General features: G+C 42.6%; 1 protein-coding gene across 1 annotated transcript in view; it reads right to left on the bottom strand.

Annotated features, from left to right (window-relative positions):
* LOC141051171 (uncharacterized) overlaps positions 1-18,027 on the bottom strand; it is a 218,882-nt gene that overhangs the window by 90,088 nt on the left and 110,767 nt on the right. Inside the window, 3 exon segments of the mRNA XM_073548036.1 lie at positions 6,612-6,627; positions 6,724-6,900; positions 12,041-12,872. Of these exon segments, the coding sequence (XP_073404137.1) occupies positions 6,612-6,627; positions 6,724-6,900; positions 12,041-12,872 (1,025 nt within the window).

Here is an 18,027-nt window from a genome sequence, read left to right as displayed (position 1 = left end):
ACCTGCTAGGGGCTCACTTGGTGAGGTGAAATTTCTATGCTGTAGGTCAGGTTGAGCAGTACAGACCAGAGGTGAAGGTGCAGCAAAGCAGCTCTTCCTGGGTGGCACATGGATGAGCAAAGGCCAGGACAGCAGGGTATCCAGGATAAAAAAAACAAAGAAACAGAGCAGGCAAACCAGATGAAGTACAGTCAGAAGGGAGGATATACACAGGAACTGTAGATATAGACATGGCAATCTGAAGCAGGCATATAGTTGGAAAGATGTATGCAATCAGAAACTTGCAATTGGTTAATAACAGAGAAGTAAATAATCAGGAACTTGCTTGCAGAGAATCAGGTATGAATTACACCTGATAGCAGAGATAAAGCTATAGCTTGCACTTAGTCACAACAGTACTTGAACGCAGAGACAAATATAACCAGAGGCCTTGCTTGCACAAAGTAAAGTGAGAAGAGCACCCAATGGTGCTAAAGGTTAATAGCAGAGTTAATATAAATTTAAGAATTTGCTGGCAGTCCGAATAGTGTGACTAACACTTGATCGCAAAAATGAGGGTTTAGCTTGTGGCTTGTCATAAGAGTTCTAAATACCATTTCAACAGGATACACAAGTCTAAGCTTACAAGTAGAGTTTGTAGCAATGAAGCATACTAGAGTTGAAGTTAATTATACACCTAGCAGATTCTAGTAGAATGTGAGGCGACTCCTACAAAAGCACATTTTATAAGGTACTATGCCTCCTGAATACTCAGACATACATGGGTGCCTGAGCGAACCTTAAAATGCTTCAGATAATGATATCTGAAGTACTTGCCAGGCTACGGTAGTAACCTGGTTTTCTCATCAGCATTTTTGCACCTGTGTTAAATGGGTCCACTGCATCCTGTTAGTGCATTTGTTGGGAGGCCTGGGCAGGTAAACATCTTTGCCCTTTTTCTGCTGTTTTTTCAATTTTTTAGAGGATCTTCAAGTCCTCTTTTTGCTGCTTAGTGATAGGACTTGCAAGTGTGAGGACCCGTGACGTGGGTTGCGAGCTTGCATATTTTGGCCATAATATCAACTAATACCTCACATATTTTTGTATGTGTTTTTTGAACTTTATTTTTCAGGGTGCATTTGGGCCCATTTTGCTCTGTAAACTGTGGTGTCTGTTCACCTGGGATGCATTTTGGATAGCACTGGGCAGCCCGCCTAATCTAATAGTATGGGCGTCACCAATAGGCTGTAAGCCAGATGCTCTGTAGCACTTGTGTGTGATACAGACCTCTTTTGTGCCTTACTATGCCAAACAACCACCCCCTCCATGGATTGGCAGGTTGTGAGTGACTGCCTATTCAGCATTTTAGCACCTGTCAGTGCATGTGTTTGGAGGTCTGGGCAGGTAAACATCTCTGCCTTTTTTCTTCTTTTTTTTCAATTTTTTGGAGGATCTTCAAGTCTTCTTTTTGCAGCTTAGTCTTAATAACCTGGTGCAAACTAGCACTGTGGAAGCCAGCTAAAGGTAAAGAAGGCAAGGCCCAATTTTTACCTTAAAAGGGTTGTCCACTACATGGACAACTCCTTCTCAATCATTATGTTTTCCTCTGGTAAAATAATAACACTTATAATCACCTTCAAAGCCACCACCGTTTCAAAGGTGTCTGTACAGGCTCTCCTGAGGATTGTGTGACATTGTTATGGCAATGGGAAGAGAGGGGCTAAGTGCCAGAATTGGCGCATTGTACAGTCTGCGTAGCCTTTCTGGCTATAAAATATAGGGGGACCCCACGTCATTTTTTTGGGGGGGGTCCCCCTATTTTAGTAGCCAGTAAAGGCTACGCAGACAGCTGCGGGTTGATATTCATAGCCTGGGAAGGGGCCATGGGTATTACCCCCTTCCCAGGCTACGAATATTGGCCTCCGGCCGTCGGGTTTCCCTCTCTGGCGCAGAAAATTGCACGGGATCCCACGCCATTTTTCCCCCTTTTTTTTTACAAAATTAAACACATTGTTCATTAATAAACATCGGCCTTGCTATTATTTATCTATCTATATCTATCCATAGATATATCAAAAGATATATATATATTGATATATCTACGGATATATCTATAGATGGATATGGATCTATAGATATATCTATGGATATGTCTACAGATATATCTGTGGATATTTCTATGGATATATCTATAGATAGATATAGATATATCTAACATGTTTGTTAGGGAATTCCCTCATGTATTCAGGCTGTCATGTAGCCGCAAATCATGCAGCTGTGGTGACAGAAACTAAATCTCCAAGCACTTCCAAATACTCGGAGATCACCTGAGCATGCTTGGGAAAACGCGAGCAATGAGCATACTCGCTCATCACTAGTTACAACCACTGATATGACGACAGTTAGTTAGCTAGTTGCTGGTGGTCGTAACCATGGCTACCTAAGGTCCTGCAAAGCTTGTACATGTGGAAAGAGACATAGCTAATCAGAAAAACTGTACTACATTTCTAATTGGAGGCATGTTCCAACATTATCATTATTACGCCTACTATATAATAGGATGGGATCTTGGAGATGGGAATACCCCTTTAATGCAATTTTGGAATTAATTGAATAAAAAATAAAAAAATTTTAAAACTAAAATGTTGTTTTGTCCCAAAATTTTTCATTTTCTCAAGGAACACAGTTGAAAATTGACCCCACAATTTGTTACGTAATTTCTCCTGACAGCGACAAACCACATATGTGGTGAAAACCAGTGTTTGGGCACACGACAGAGCTTGGAAGGGAAGGAGCGCCATTGGATTTTTGGATTCTGTCATTGCAAATTTGTAACCAAATTCGCAGAGGAAATTTTCTGCAGCGTGCAAACATAGCCTAAGGAGGTGAAAACACTTCCGAAAAATGCTGGTGGTAATTTTGAATCTTTTCTGACATCTTCGTGGCCTTTTAATTTCTTTTTTTTTAAATTCCGTTGATAAAATACCAGGCGGTAGAAGGGACCAGTCACTTCTGTGTAAGAAAAGTTACAAAACATGGAACGTGGCGCAGCGAGCCATCCCGCTCACAACCACGTCAATGTTGCGTCACTATTGATGGCACCGGCTATGGCTGTTACTGCAGGAGCTCGGCTACCAGAGAAGCGCAGCCACAGTGCCGAATAAGAGCTCCTCTGCCCACATGATCATACCCCTATGTGTAAGTGCGGTAACCTAGCCCTAATTAGACAAACTATTATCTCTTATGTTAGGAAAGGATTAATGAAGACATCATACGTATCCCAGAATGCACCGATAAAAATAAAGATGACACCCGCTTTTTGGTATATAATCATGGCCTGTACTGAAGGTGTTAATGTCCCCCCCACCCAGTAATGGGGAATGTCCAGCACCTACCTCCACCTGCAGAGCCGCACACCACATATATGGCTGCTCTGTGCGCACAGGACCTGGGATGAGGTCACAGGAGGGGAGGAGTCAGGGGTCACATGATCAGAGGCCTCAGTGTATGCAGGACTCTGCTGTGCTGGTTGTCATGGTGCTGGATGAGGGGAAGTTTCTGTGTGGGGTCAGGAGGGGTTTACAGGGGGGATGTAGCAGAGCCGCGTGTGTACGGAGTGGAGCTGTGTGTATAACGCGTACAGAGCAGAGCCATGAGTGCATACGGAGCAGAGACGTGCATGTGTGCAATGTCTATGGAGCGGACCATGGTATACACACACATTTTATTCTTTACATTATCCATGTACTACATCTAGATTACTACAGCATGAGAACTATCATCAGTGCATGAACATAGCACCAGAGCCACCATGTTTAAACAAATACATCATCAGAACTACTACGATCAGTATATGAATACAGCATCAGAACCACCATCGGTACATAAATGGAGCCACAGACCCATCATCAATATTTGAATCAATGTCAATACAGCACCAGAACCACTTTCAGTACATGTATACAGTATCAGAACCACCATTAGTACATGAATGCAACACCAGAACCACCATTAGTACATGAATGCAACACCAGAACCACCATTAGTACATGAATGCAACACCAGAACCACCATCAGTACATGAATACAGCACTACCATCACTAGAAGACTACATTACCAGAACCACTATCAGACAGGGCTACTACACCAAGATTAGTATAGCGATCAAAATCAGGTCAGGACCCAACAAATATATAACAATCACAGAGGTGGACTCGTGAATGCTAATTAATGCTCTAGTCCAAAAAAGCCCATACTTTACCTTAGAGTCTAAAGATCACTTGCGAAACGCGCGTCGGACTTGGGGAACACCAGCTCAGGTAATATGTATGGATTATGGGCTAATTTTTGCCTGATTATGTGAAGTCTTATTGGAAACATGGTTCCAGGGAATGGATTATGGGATGATCTGCATTTGGGATTGCATTCATGTCTTGTTGTAGAATCTGTTTCCCTGTGTTGATTAGTACAAACGCTGCACTTTTACTATGCATATGCACTTTACTACATATGAATAAGAAATTATTCCTGCCCATTATGTGTGCCTGTTTAGTGCAATATCACAGTATATCCACAGGTGTTAGAATTGTACAGTGATTAGAATTATGTATTCTGTTTGAGTACTATAGTGCAGTAATAGACTTCTCTGGTACCTGGTTGTCAGCTCTCTGGGCATTTTTGTGTGTTCCTTTTTTGCTGATCTCTCCATGCTCATGCTGTTTGGTTTGAGTAACCAACATTTATTTTTTCACATGTTTTGTGTTTTAACTTGAGTCATTCTAATTAAACTAACAAATATGAACCTAGCACTCAACTTAAAGGTATTTGTAAGGTGGTTTATTGTAGTATGTATGTATGTATGTATATACTTCTGTTTTCCTTTTGTTTTGTTTTTTCCTTTGTTATTTTTTCTGATTTATATGACGTTTTGTTTTGTAATTATATTTACCCTTGTAGTAACTGAAGAAGGTCACATTGACCGAAACGTCTTTTTTCGTGAACTACAATAAACCGCCTTACAAATACCTTTAAGTTGAGTGCTAGGTTCATATTTGTTGCTTTAACGGTTTGGGAACCTAACCTTAGCACCATCTTGAGTTGTGCTCATGGTGTTCTTTCTATTCTAATTAAACTGTCATTTTATTCTTTTTTTGAGTAGACACTTCTTGATCATGTTAGAAGTCCGGTGTACAGGATTTAGTAATAATATTTAGGCTATGTGCCCACGGTGCGTGTTAAAACGCACACCAAAAACCGGACTCCTTCCCAGAAATTGCGCGTTTTTTTCCCGCGCGATTTTACCGCGATTATGATCGCGATTTTCGTGTGCGATATTCAAGCACTTTCCAAGCGATTTGAAGCATCGCTTGGAAAGTGATTGACAGGTTGGTCACACTCGTCAAACATAGTGTTTGACAAGTGTAACCAGGTTTTTACTATTGAGGCCGCCTATGCGGCATCAATAGTAAAAGATAGAATGTTAAAATGCTAAAAAAAAATAAAAAAAATCGGTGTATATTTACCTTCCGGCGTCCCGCGCTGCATTCCCGGGCCTCAGCGTTCCCAGTAATGCCTTGCGAGACCTGTGATGACGTAGTCTCGCATTGCTATAGCGATCTCGCGAGACTACGTCATCACTGGACCGTGCCGCAAGGCATTACTGGGAACGCTAGGCCGGGATAGCAGCGCGGGACGCCGGAAGGTAAATATACCCCGATTTTTTATTTTTTATTCTTTTTTTTACAGGGGTATGGTACCCAGGGCCTGGAGGACAGTCTGCTCTCCTCCACACCGTGGGTACCAACCGCACATGAGACGCTTAACTTCCCGCATGGTGGGCATAGCCACATGCGGGAAGTAAGCGATTCTCATGCATTCCTACGGGTGCGGAATCGCGGCAATTCTTTGCGATTCCGCACAAAAGAATGAGCATGCTGCGATTTTTTCCACAATGCGATTCCGCCGCGGAAAAAAGCGCAGCATTAGCACAGAATGTGCGGAATGCCATAGGAATGCATGGGGGGCGTTCTGTACACGATTTTTAAACATTTTCGCTGCGTTTTCTCGCCGAAAATCGCGACAAAAACGCTTAAAAATCGCTACGTGGGCACACAGCCTTAAAATCCTTAGGCCATAAACAGATGGGCGTGTCCGGAAGAGGAGCTCAGCAGGCGCAAGGAACGCTAGCTCCGTGCCCCAGCAGACTACAGCGGCTCACAGCAGCCGGCGGGAAATCCCGCAATTTTACTCACCATGGCCTCAGGAGGTGTCCGGGCACCGATGGGGCGCATCACGAGGATCAGGGGAGCAGTGCCAGGAAGGATACCAGTCTGGGAAAATCCAAGATGGCCGCTGCAGCACTCACCATGCGGACAGCGGCAGTGTGGAGCACTCAGGGGGGGTCTGATCTTCTGACACCGGGTCATACCTCACCGGAGAGTGGCACAAGTGCAGCGGAGCAGGCACAGGAGTGATCGGGCAGCTCTTCACGCAGGAGCCCGGAGAACCAGAGCAACAAACCGCAAGTATATGCAACTGCACCTGACAGAGGGCACCCCTCCACCCCCATCACTGAGGCCACACTAAAGTCCCTGCTAGGAGATCTAAAGCAGGCTATACATAGTGACATTACCTCAGCCTTCACTGCACTACAGAAAGACATTGGGCACATAGGGGACAGAACAGCCCATATTGAGAAGCTGGAAGAATTCACCACAGCCCACAACCAGTTAGTGGACACTCACAATGAGACAAATGAGGAGATCACCTCCCTAAAACTGAAGCTGGTGGACCTGGAGGACCGCTCCAGGCGCAACAATCTGCGCTTCAGGGGGATACCAGAAAGCATTGCTGCGGACGCGTTGAAGGAGTTCCTAACAGATTTTTTCACCGCACTAGTCCCCAAGGCGGAACAGCGAGATCTAATAGACAGAGCACACAGGATCCCCAAATCTAAAAGCGCCCCCGCCTCTGCACCCAGAGATGTAATTGCCAGGCTTCATTTTTACCACTTTAAAGAAGCCATTAGCAAAGCTACGGCGAACGGACCGGAACTCCGGGAGAGGTTCAAGAGCATCCTGGTGTTCACTGACATCTCCGCCATCACCCTGAACAGAACGCGGGAATTCTCCACAGCCACCAAGATAATACGGGACATCAAGATCGCGTACAAGTGGGGCTACCCTGTGAAGCAGATCGTCACCAAAAATGGAGCCACGCAGGTCCTGACTTCCACCAAGAGGCCAAGACTCTACTGCAGAAGTGGTCACTGGCAACAGTGGAAGAGGATACCAGCTCCCCGCTGAAGAAGGTGCCGCCCACCCTGATGAAGGAGTGGATATGAACAAGAGAAGAGGTTACAAGACTATTTTTTCACCATGGTCTCCAGAGGCACGAGAGGAGAGTTTTTTGTTTCTCTTCACCCCCCACCACCACTATATACTGAATAGCGGAGCATATTCAGGAGGTTCACTTAGAACCAAACTCTATTTTTGAAATGGTTACAGTTTTTTCACGAAATTAAACGTTTTTTGTTATTCCCCGATTTTTTCCTAATTGTCTAGTGGTGAAACATAGATTTTATCTGTAATCTGTACATGGTTCTTCACATTTCCAGCATTAATGTAAAAGGTCTGAATTGTCTGTTCAAAAGATCCCTGTTATGGAAAGAGGCCCAATTCCTAAAAAGCAGATGTATTGTGTGTTCAGGAAACCCACCTAAATAGCATTGACGCCCATAGATTGCAGAAGACATTTTCAAGATGTCTTTCATTCCCATGCAATTGACAGAAAAAGAAAAGTAGTAATCGCGATAAAGAACACAGTCGCCAGCCAGCTAATCACCGGCGTAGTGGACAACGAGGGCAGATACGTCATCCTAGTCTGCACCATAAACAACAAGACCTATACAATTGTCTCTATTTATGCCCCTAACTCCAAGCAGATCTCATTTCAAAGGGTAAAAAGGTGTCTTGTTAGTCTGTGGGTACTTTAACATCACCCCCTGTCAAAACATTGATAAATCGGTACTTCCTCAAAAGAAAGAAAATACCCGATCACTCTCTCAGACCCTCCTAGCGGAAGAACTCTATGATGTATGGCGGGTTCTGCATGCCTCCGAGTGGGTTTACACCTTCTACTCGCATTCCCATAGAGCTTACTCCAGAATTGACCTAATGGTCACAGATAAATGGTTATTACAGGACATCCATAAGGCCACGATAGGGAACATCACCTGTCAAATTACAGAGGGATACAACTATCCGACATATTCCCCATGGAGAGTAAATAACTACTTAATTACAGGAAGCATTATCAGAATATTTCACAATTAATAACACACCTGATGTGTCCGTATCTACAGGATGGTGCACTCACAAGGCCTACATCCGGGGTAAACTGCTCCAAATAGCGTCCCACAATAAAAAAGCAAGACTACGCCAAATAGAGGAAACTAATCAAAATATAGCCACACTAGAAGAGACACACAAACATAGCCCCACAAACGCAATTCTTCAAAAATTACAGGAACTAAGGTATGAATTATACCAATTGCTCCAATACAAATACGAGTCCAATCTACGGAGAAGCAAAGCCAAATATTATTGGCAGGGAAACAAAGTGGGCAAAATTTTAGCCAACAAAATTAAAGCCAAAATGACCAAAGATTATCCCACATACAGGACGACCAATAAATATAATATATGACCCTAAGGAAATTGCTAACACCTTCTCACAATACTATTCCCCCCTCTATATTCTATAGGAAAATATCACAATACCACAACCCCAACTAATAAATCAGTTCTTAGAGAGCGTCAAACTTCCTAAAATACCGGAAGACACATTACACATATTGAATCAACCAATATCCCAAGGAGAAATACAGCAAACAATTAAAGGAATTAAAAACAACAAGTCCCCCGGCCCTGGCGGTTTAACGAGTGAATACTTCAAAACATTCCAAGATATACTAATCCCTCACGTGACATCAATTTTCCAAAATTTTAAGCAAACCGGGATAATTCCAAAATAGATGATTCAGGCAACAATTATACCCATCCCCAAACCAGGAAAAATCCCTGATCGTACAGTCAATTTTAGGCCAATTTCTTTATTGAATACAGACCTTAAAATTTATTCGAAAATCCTAGCTAATAGGATCTCAGAAATAATCCCGGCCTTAGTGCATAAAGATCAAGTGGGGTTTGTTAAGTCTAGACAGACCCTGGATGGTACGAGGAGGATGATTGATATCATCTATGTAGCCGGATAGAGGCGGACCCCTTCTATGCTCCTCTCTTTAGATGCCGAAAAGGCGTTCGATCTGGTGCATTGGGGGTTTTTGTTCGAAGTGATGTCCAAATTTGGGTTTGACGGTAATATACTCCAAGCGATCACCCCTCTATAGTCTAATCCGTCAGCCTCGGTTTTTATTTCTGGAATGATGTCAGATACATTTGATATCACTAATGGAACGAGTAAGGGGTGCCCGCTCTCTCCCCTAATATTTGCATTAATAATCGAACCCTTAGTGGAAAAAAAATCAGATCACACCCTGGGATAGCTGGTATTAAAATTGGTAATGTAGAGCAGGGTTCCCCAACTCCAGTCCTCAAGGCCCACCAACAGATCATGTTTTCAGGATTTCCTTAGTATTGCTCAGGTGATAATTGCTTCACCTGTACAATACAAAGGAAATCCTGAAAACATGATCTGTTGGTGGGCCTTGAGGACTGGAGTTGGTGAACCCTGAGGTAGAGCACAAAATCAGGCTATTCGCGGACAACATTATTTTATCCCTTATTAATCCCGAAGAGTCGCTCAATAGCATAATGGAAGTGATAGACTCCTTTACCCAAGTATCATTCTATAAACTGAATATCCCTAAATGCCAAGTTCTGAATTTAACACTCTCTATCCCACACCCTGTAAATCTTAAAACCAAGTACCCCTTTAAGTGGCATAATGAAAACATGAAATATCTCGGAATCCGCTTCGCTCCCTCAGTATAGATAGAATGCTCTCACTAAATTATGAAGCTCTTAGACAGAAGGTCAAAGGCGACATACTGTGCATGAGACAACACGACATGTCCTGGCTAGGAAGAATAGCGTCCTTAAAAATGTTCATAATCCCCCAGATACTGTACGTATTCCGCAACCTCCATATCACAGTCCCGTTGAAAATACTCAAAGCATTACAAAGAATCATATTAAAATACATACGACAGGAAAAACAGCAGAGTTAAAGCAGATATACTATATATGCCAATAAAAAAGGAGGACTGGGCTGTCCCTCAGTGGTGAGGTGATATAGGGCAGCCATATTTGAACAAGAGGTTGATGTGGAATGATAAGGATGACAGACATTGGATAGAAATTGAGAAACATCCTATAAAGTCCCCAAACGTTGCATCGTTTTTTATTCATATATCATTACCGGGCCTAATCCCGGCGATGATAAAAAATTGTACCTGCCACCAACAGTGGAAGCGGCACTGGGAGTGTGGCGCATTCTGACCAATAAATTGCATACTATTAAACTGACGCTCTCTGAAGCCCCCATAGAGACTTTGGAGATGTGTATCCCGGACCTCCAGATTTGTAACTGAAAATCCCTGGGAATCCTGTTGGTTGGGGATATGTATGAGGAAGGAATATTGTTATCCTTCTCTACGATCAGGGAGAGGTATCTCCTTCCGCATAGAGATCATTATAAATACCTACAAGTAAGACATTTCTTACAAGGAAAAAAGGATATAATGTTTTCACAACCCTCCAAATTATATGCAATGCTCCTCGCCCCAACGCGGCAAATAAGAGCGTTGTCCTTAAGCTACAACCATATGTTGGAGGAGACATTTCCCTCTCTGAACTCGCATCTCCATAAATGGGAGACTTATCTACAATGCGGGATCACCCCAGGTCAGTGGCGGACGTCCTTCTCAATGATAGAGACACACTCTAAATGCACCAATCACTTGGAGAACGCCAGAAAGCTTGCTGTACAGGTGGTACTTCACACCATACAGATTGTCTAAGATTAGTGATGAGCGAATAGCATTGATGCTTGTTTTCCTGAGCATGCTCGGCTGGTCTCCGATGTGAGGTAGCGCTGTTATTCAAGTTACTACACCACACCGAGTATTTTGGCGTGCTCCCAAATTTAGATTTCGTGGTCTCAGCTGCATGATTTGTGACTTGTAGACAGGCTGAATACATGTGGGAATTCCCTAACAAACAGGCATTCCACACATGTATTCAAGCTGTCTACAAGTCGCAAATCATGCTGTTGAGACGACAAAATCTAAATCTCCAAGCACGCCAAAACACTTGGAGACCACCCGTGTATACTCGCTCATCACCAAGATCTACCGCAGCTCCCCAGATGTGTGCTGGAGGTGCGGAGACGCCAACGCAGATATGTTACATGTCTGGTGGAAGTGCCGTAAAGTAGAGCAGCTCTGTGATGCAATCTCCCATTTAGTGTCTCAGATTAGCAGCATCCCAATTAAAATTGGGAGAGAACAGGCTCTTCTGGCCATTGACCTGGATTTGATTCCGCACGAGTTCAGGAAGGTGATTACACACATCCTCATAGCTACTAGAATTAAAATTGCAGGATATTGGAAACACCCCAAATGTCCGTCATTGTCTGAGATAGTAGCATTGGTAAATGATAACTGTCTATCAGAGAGTATAATTGCTTCATCCACCAATAATACAACATCGTATCTCAGGAGATGGGACAGCTGGCTATCATTCAGACTTAATACTGTAGTTATAGAGATGTAATAGAGCTATTATTGGTAAATTATGGGTACAGTAATGTGTTGTCATCACCCCATTCCGTTTCCTTTTTGTTTCCCATAGTGTTCAGTTATGTTAAAATGCTATTATATTTGGCCGAAAAATGATTGAGGTAATTTTTGCAACAATGTTCATTCAATGATTGGAAGGCTAAATGGTTGTTAAATATAATTTTATTTAAAATTAAAAAAAAATTATTGTTAAAAAAAGCAGGCCATAAACATAGCAGTCAGCTTGAAGTAATGGCTACTTCTTTGTGTGATTAATCTGATGTTTAAGAAGATAAGATTTTTCCTTGAAACATTTCCCACATTGCAGACATGAAAATGACTTCTCCCCTATGTGAGATTTTTGGTGTGCAAATAAAGATGAGCTTCGGGAAAAACACTTTCCACATTCTGAACATGAATATGGCTTCTCCCCTGTGTGAATTCTTTGATGTGTACCTAGATCTGATTTCCGTGTAAAACATTTCCCACATTCGGAACATGAAAAAGGCTTCTCCCCAGTGTGGATTTTCTGATGTCTAACAAGTTTTGTTTTAGTCCTAAAACATTTCCCACATTCTGAACATACATATGGCCTTTCCCCTGTGTGAATTCTCAAATGTTTAACAAGGTTATCTCTAGTGGCAAAACATTTCCCACATTCTGAACACGAGTATGGCTTCTCCCCTGTATGAACTCTCTCATGTATAACTAAAGCAGATTTGCCCTTAAAACATTTCTCACATTCTGAACACGAAAAAGGCTTCTCTCCTGTATGGATTCTCTTATGTATTACTAAAGTAAAATTATCCTGAAAATATTTCCCACATTCTGAACATAAACTTTTTTTCTGTCTTATGCGAGTTCTTTTGTATTCACAATCCGTTGTGTTATTTTTGTTTTGCTGAACAGTTTGTGATGAATCAAAATATAAGCGTTGTTGAAAAGGATCAGATGATAGGTTTGTGCTATGAGGGGTTGGAGGTAAATCTGGCATAATGGCTTGACCTTCATTTATTTCAGGTGTGATATCACCATCATCTCCTTTAAAATCTGAAAATATCAGATGTCCCTCTGAACTCCGGGTACAGTTATCTGTCAAAAATAAAAACAACTTCATTAATTTTTAGGAACACTGCTTTAAAAAAATTGCCACCCTTTATCAATTTTTTGCCCATATGTTCAGTTTTAGGTAAAAAAAAAAAAAACAACACGAAAAGAAACCCTTGAGATACCCCTGGTCTCTGTTGATTGGCTGCAGTGGTGACGAAGCTTCAGCAAATCACTGAACTCAGTAACTCTGCTGCAATTTTTCATCTTGGCCTTTCTATTTGAAAGTGGAGATACCTAGTCTGACCTGGTGACTATAACAATCACATCTGCTAAGCAAATGAATCAGTGATGGGCTTGCCTGTTCTACTTGATGTGTACACGTTTGCCTGCAGATAAAAGATGTTAAAGCAGATGCCGAATGTGCACAAGACATTGGATTTTATTTAAAAAACTTCCGGTAAGCTACCTTAGCCCAAGAAGTTTGGGACCTTGCGGTAGCATGTTCTATTTATTCACAAAAAATAGTTATCAAATTCCTGCTGACTTGTTCCTACTGTACTTTCTGATTTTTCTTGGATCCTTGCAAATTAAGTTACATTTCTTTTCAGCCTAACATCCATATTCTAAAGGTTTGGTTGAACAAGTCAATAAATTCTGGAATGGGGACAAGAGTTGAAGACATGTCAAGAAGGTTAATGCAGATGCTACAAGCTGCACATTCCAGTATATCTGTGGATTCCCAATTATTTTGAGCGCTCCTTAGGAAGCCACTAACTATGGTGCTTGAACCTCTAGGTTCCAGCAACATATTGTAATCCGATTTCTTATATTTTATTATTATTATTCTTCTACTTCTTCTTCTCCGCGTTTTCTGCAATTACCCCGTTCAGGCGGCGTTTCGACGCCCTCGGTGGGGACAGGTGTGCAATGTATTTTTGGAGTCGATCCGATTCGTAGCCAAAGTGGCTACTGAGGTGCCGAATGTGCCAAAGCGGCTACCACGTGGCCAAAGTGGCTACCGAGGTGAAGAATGTGCCAAAGTGGCTACCAAGTGGCCAAAGTGGCTACTGAGGTGCCGAATGTGCCAAAGTGGCTACCAAGTGACCAAAGTGGCCAAAGTGGCTACAGAGGTGCCGAATGTGCCAAAGTGGCTACTGAGGTGCCAAATGTGCCAAAGTGGCTACCAAGTGGCTACAGAGGTGCCGAATGTGCCAAAGTGGCTACCAAGTGGCCAAAGTGGCTACTGAGGTGCCAAATGTGCCAAAGTGGCTACCAAGTGGCCAAAGTGGCTACTGATTTGCTGAATGTGCCAAAGTGGCTACCAAGTGGCTACCGAGGTGTCGAATGTGCCAAAGTGGCTACCAAGTGGCCAAAGTGGCTATCAAGCCAAAGTGGCTACTGAGGTGCCAAAGAGGCTACCAAGTGGCCGAAGTGGTTACCGAGGTGCCGAATGTGCCAAAGTGGCTACCAAGTAGGCAAAGTGGCTACCGAGGTGCCGAATGTGCCAAAGTGGCTACCGAGGTGCCAAATGTGCCAAAGTGGCTACCAAGTGGCTACAGAGGTGCCGAATGCGCCAAAGTGGCTACCAAGTGGCCAAAGTGGCTACTGAGGTGCCAAATGTGCCAAAGTGGCTACCAAGTGGCCAAAGTGGCTACCAAGTGGCCAAAGTGGCTAATGATTTGCTGAATGTGCCAAAGTGGCTACCAAGTGGCCAAAGTGGCTACCGAGGTGTCGAATGTGCCAAAGTGGCTACCATGTGGCCAAAAAGGCTATCAAGCGGCCAAAGTGGCTATTGAGGTGCCGAATGTGCCAAAGTGGGTACCGAGGTGCCGAATGAGCCAAAGTGGCTACCAAGAAACCAGGGGAAGAGTCTTGAGGAGATCATTTGCATATTCCCAGTGCCTTCTGGGATAAGTGAAGAGTCTCCGCGAGCTCAACGATCACTGGGTTTTGGCCGTTGCAGCTGAAAAGAGGAAATCGGAGAATTTTGGCTCATCTTTCATCTTTTTAAGAAATCTCAAGATGGAAGAGGCCAGGAGCCATTTGGTGAGCTGCATTTCTTGCTACATGTTCACAGATTTACCAGTGGAAAAGCCAAACTTCACATGCCACAAATGCAAGCTTGTGACCCTGTTGGAGGAAAAGTTGCAAAATCTCGAAGAGAGGTTAGCTACGTTGAAGATCATTAAGGAAGGTGAAGAGTTCTTGGACAGAGCAGAATTATCTCTTCATGTTACAGAAAGAGAAGAAATTCGAAGTGCACCTGAAGAAACAGAGGAATGGAGACATGTGACCCAGAGAAGCAGGAGGATCAGGAGGCAGTCAGCACCCATACTGCTCAGAAACCAGTACCAGGCTCTCACGCAGGAAAACGATGAAGAAATACATCAGGATAAGACTTTGCCAACAAACAGCAACCTTGTACGCCTTCAGAGTCCTCCTGGATGGAGAAAGAAAAATGTTGTGAAGAAGAAACGGAGAGTGGTGGTCATGGGGGATTCCCTGTTGAGAGGAACAGAGGCCGCTATCTGCAGACCGGATATAACTTCAAGAGAAATGTGCTGTCTTCCAGGTGCAAAAATTAAAGATGTGTCTGACAGGATATCAGGACTCTTCAGACCTACAGATGACTACCCATTCCTGCTACTACATGTGGGGACAAATGACACCGCAAGAAATGACCTGGAAACCATCTGCAGAGACTTTGAAGACTTAGGCAAGAAAGTGAAAGAACTGGGAGCGCAGGTGGTCTTCTCTTCCATCCTCCCAGTGGATGGCCATGGAACAAGGAGGTGGAATAAGATTCTGCAGGTGAACAACTGGCTACGTCGATGGTGCCGTCAGCAACGATTTGGATTTCTGGATCACGGAGTGAACTACTTATACGATGGACTACTTGCTAGAGATGGGGTGCACCTTACGAAGACTGGAAAGCAGGTATTTGGAAGTCGCCTTGCTACACTTGTAAGGAGAGCTTTAAACTAGAACAACATGGGAAGGGAAGCAAAAGACCAGAAAAAGCCATACACCTGACAAATGCTACTGAGAACTCTGCTATTAGAAGTGGAAAGGAAGAACAAAGACGAAAGAATCTAATTAAAAAAAATATTGGAGAAAGAGAAACCAATCACAAACTAAAATGTTTCTATACTAATGCACAAAGCATGGGCAACAAACAAGGAGAATTGGAACTACTAACACAGGAAAAGAAATATGATGTCATTGGAATCACTGAAACTTGGTGGGACAATACACATGATTGGAATACAAGACTAGAAGGATACAACTTATTTGCAAGAAACAGACTTGATAAACGAGGAGGGGGTGTCGCATTGTATGTTAGAAATGCGTATATCTGCACAGAGATTGAAGCTTCGGAGACTGGGAGTTCTGTGGAAACTGTTTGGGTAAGAATACAAGGACAGAACAATGGAAAGGACACCATTGTAGGCATTTACTACAGGCCGCCTGTGCAAGCTGAAGATATGGATGAACTCTTTATGCATCAAATGGCCAAGTTCTCCAAAAAATATGACATAGTTGTCATGGGAGATTTCAACTATCCAGACATTTGTTGGGAATCTCTCTCAGGCAAAACTAACAGGTCAAGGAAATTCTTATCCTCTCTTGCTGACAACTTTATCTTCCAAAAGGTAAAGGAGAAAACAAGGGGAACTGCTACCTTGGATCTAATCCTTATAAACAGGGAGGAAATGGTTGAGGAGGTAAAAGTGGCTGGGACCCTAGGAGGTAGCGACCATGCTATTTTAGAATTTTGGATAACTAGAGGCGGAAGACCTGTGAAGACTCAGACGTCAAGGTTAGATTTCAGAAAGGCAGATTTTAAGGGATTCAGAAAGAGAATTGGAGGGATCCAATGGCTGGATATCCTTAAAGACAAAAATGTCCAGGAAGGATGGGAAATCTTGAAAAATGAAATTCTCAAAGCACAGTTGTTAACAATTCCAAAAAGAGGGAAGAATAGGAAGCATTTAAGGAAACCAGGATGGATGAACACAGAACTTAAGCACATGCTAAAAAGGAAGCAAAAAATGTTTATAAAATGGAAAGAAGGAGGCATATCTAAAGAAGAATATAATGCTGTCTGCAGAACCTGCAAGGCAAAAATCAGATTATCTAAAGCTGAAAATGAATTGAGGCTTGCAAGAGATGTCAAAAGCAATAATAAAGGATTTTGGGGATATGTCAAAAGTAAAAGAAAAGTCAAAGATGCTATAGGATTTTTACAGGATGAAAATGATGAAATGGTAAGACAGGATGTTGAGAAGGCTGAACTTTTAAATTCCTATTTTGCATCTGTTTTCTCTCAGAAAGGAAATGTAACATCAACTGTTATTCACTGTCCTATTAAGGGAATAGAAGAATCCAGGATATCTATAAACAGAAAGATAGTGAGGAAACACTTAGCTAACCTAAATGTATTCAAGTCTCCAGGTCCAGATGAATTACACCCCAGAGTACTGAAGGAGATAGCAGAAGAAATTTTTGAACCCCTCTCCATAATCTTTGAAAATTCTTGGAGAACAGGAGAAGTGCCAGAAGACTGGAGAAGAGCAAATGTTGTTCCTATCTTCAAAAAGGGGAAGAAGGTGGACCCAGGCAACTATAGGCCGGTGAGTCTGACTTCTATACCAGGAAAGATCTTTGAACAAATTATTAAACAACATGTATGTCAATACCTGGATAAGAATGAAGTGATTAAACAGAGTCAGCATGGGTTTGTAACTAATAAGTCATGTCAGACTAATTTAATTTCCTTCTATGATGGTATTACTGATTGGGTGGATCAAGGAAATGCTGTAGATATAGTATATCTTGACTTCAGCAAAGCATTTGACAAAGTCTCTCATACAATCCTTATTGAAAAAATGACTAAGTATGGAATGGACAAGGCAACTGTTAGGTGGATTCATAACTGGCTTAGTGATCGGACCCAAAGAGTGGTCGTAAATGGCTGCACATCCAGTTGGAAGAATGTCTCAAGTGGGGTACCACAGGGCTCTGTCCTGGGCCCTGTATTGTTCAACATCTTTATCAACGATTTAGATGAAGGAATTGAGGGTAAACTGATTAAATTTGCTGATGACACAAAGCTAAGAGGGATAGCTAATACTAGAGAAGAGAGAGAGAGGATTCAAAAAGATTTAAATAAACTGGAGAAGTGGGCAGCAACTAA

Source organism: Dendrobates tinctorius, unplaced genomic scaffold, assembly GCF_039654945.1.
Source record: "Dendrobates tinctorius isolate UK_male_01 unplaced genomic scaffold, ASM3965494v1 ptg000155l, whole genome shotgun sequence".
NCBI lineage: Eukaryota > Metazoa > Chordata > Amphibia > Anura > Dendrobatidae > Dendrobates > Dendrobates tinctorius.
The sequence above is the reverse complement of the archived record's forward strand: the minus strand, read 5'-3'. Positions and strand labels throughout refer to the sequence as shown.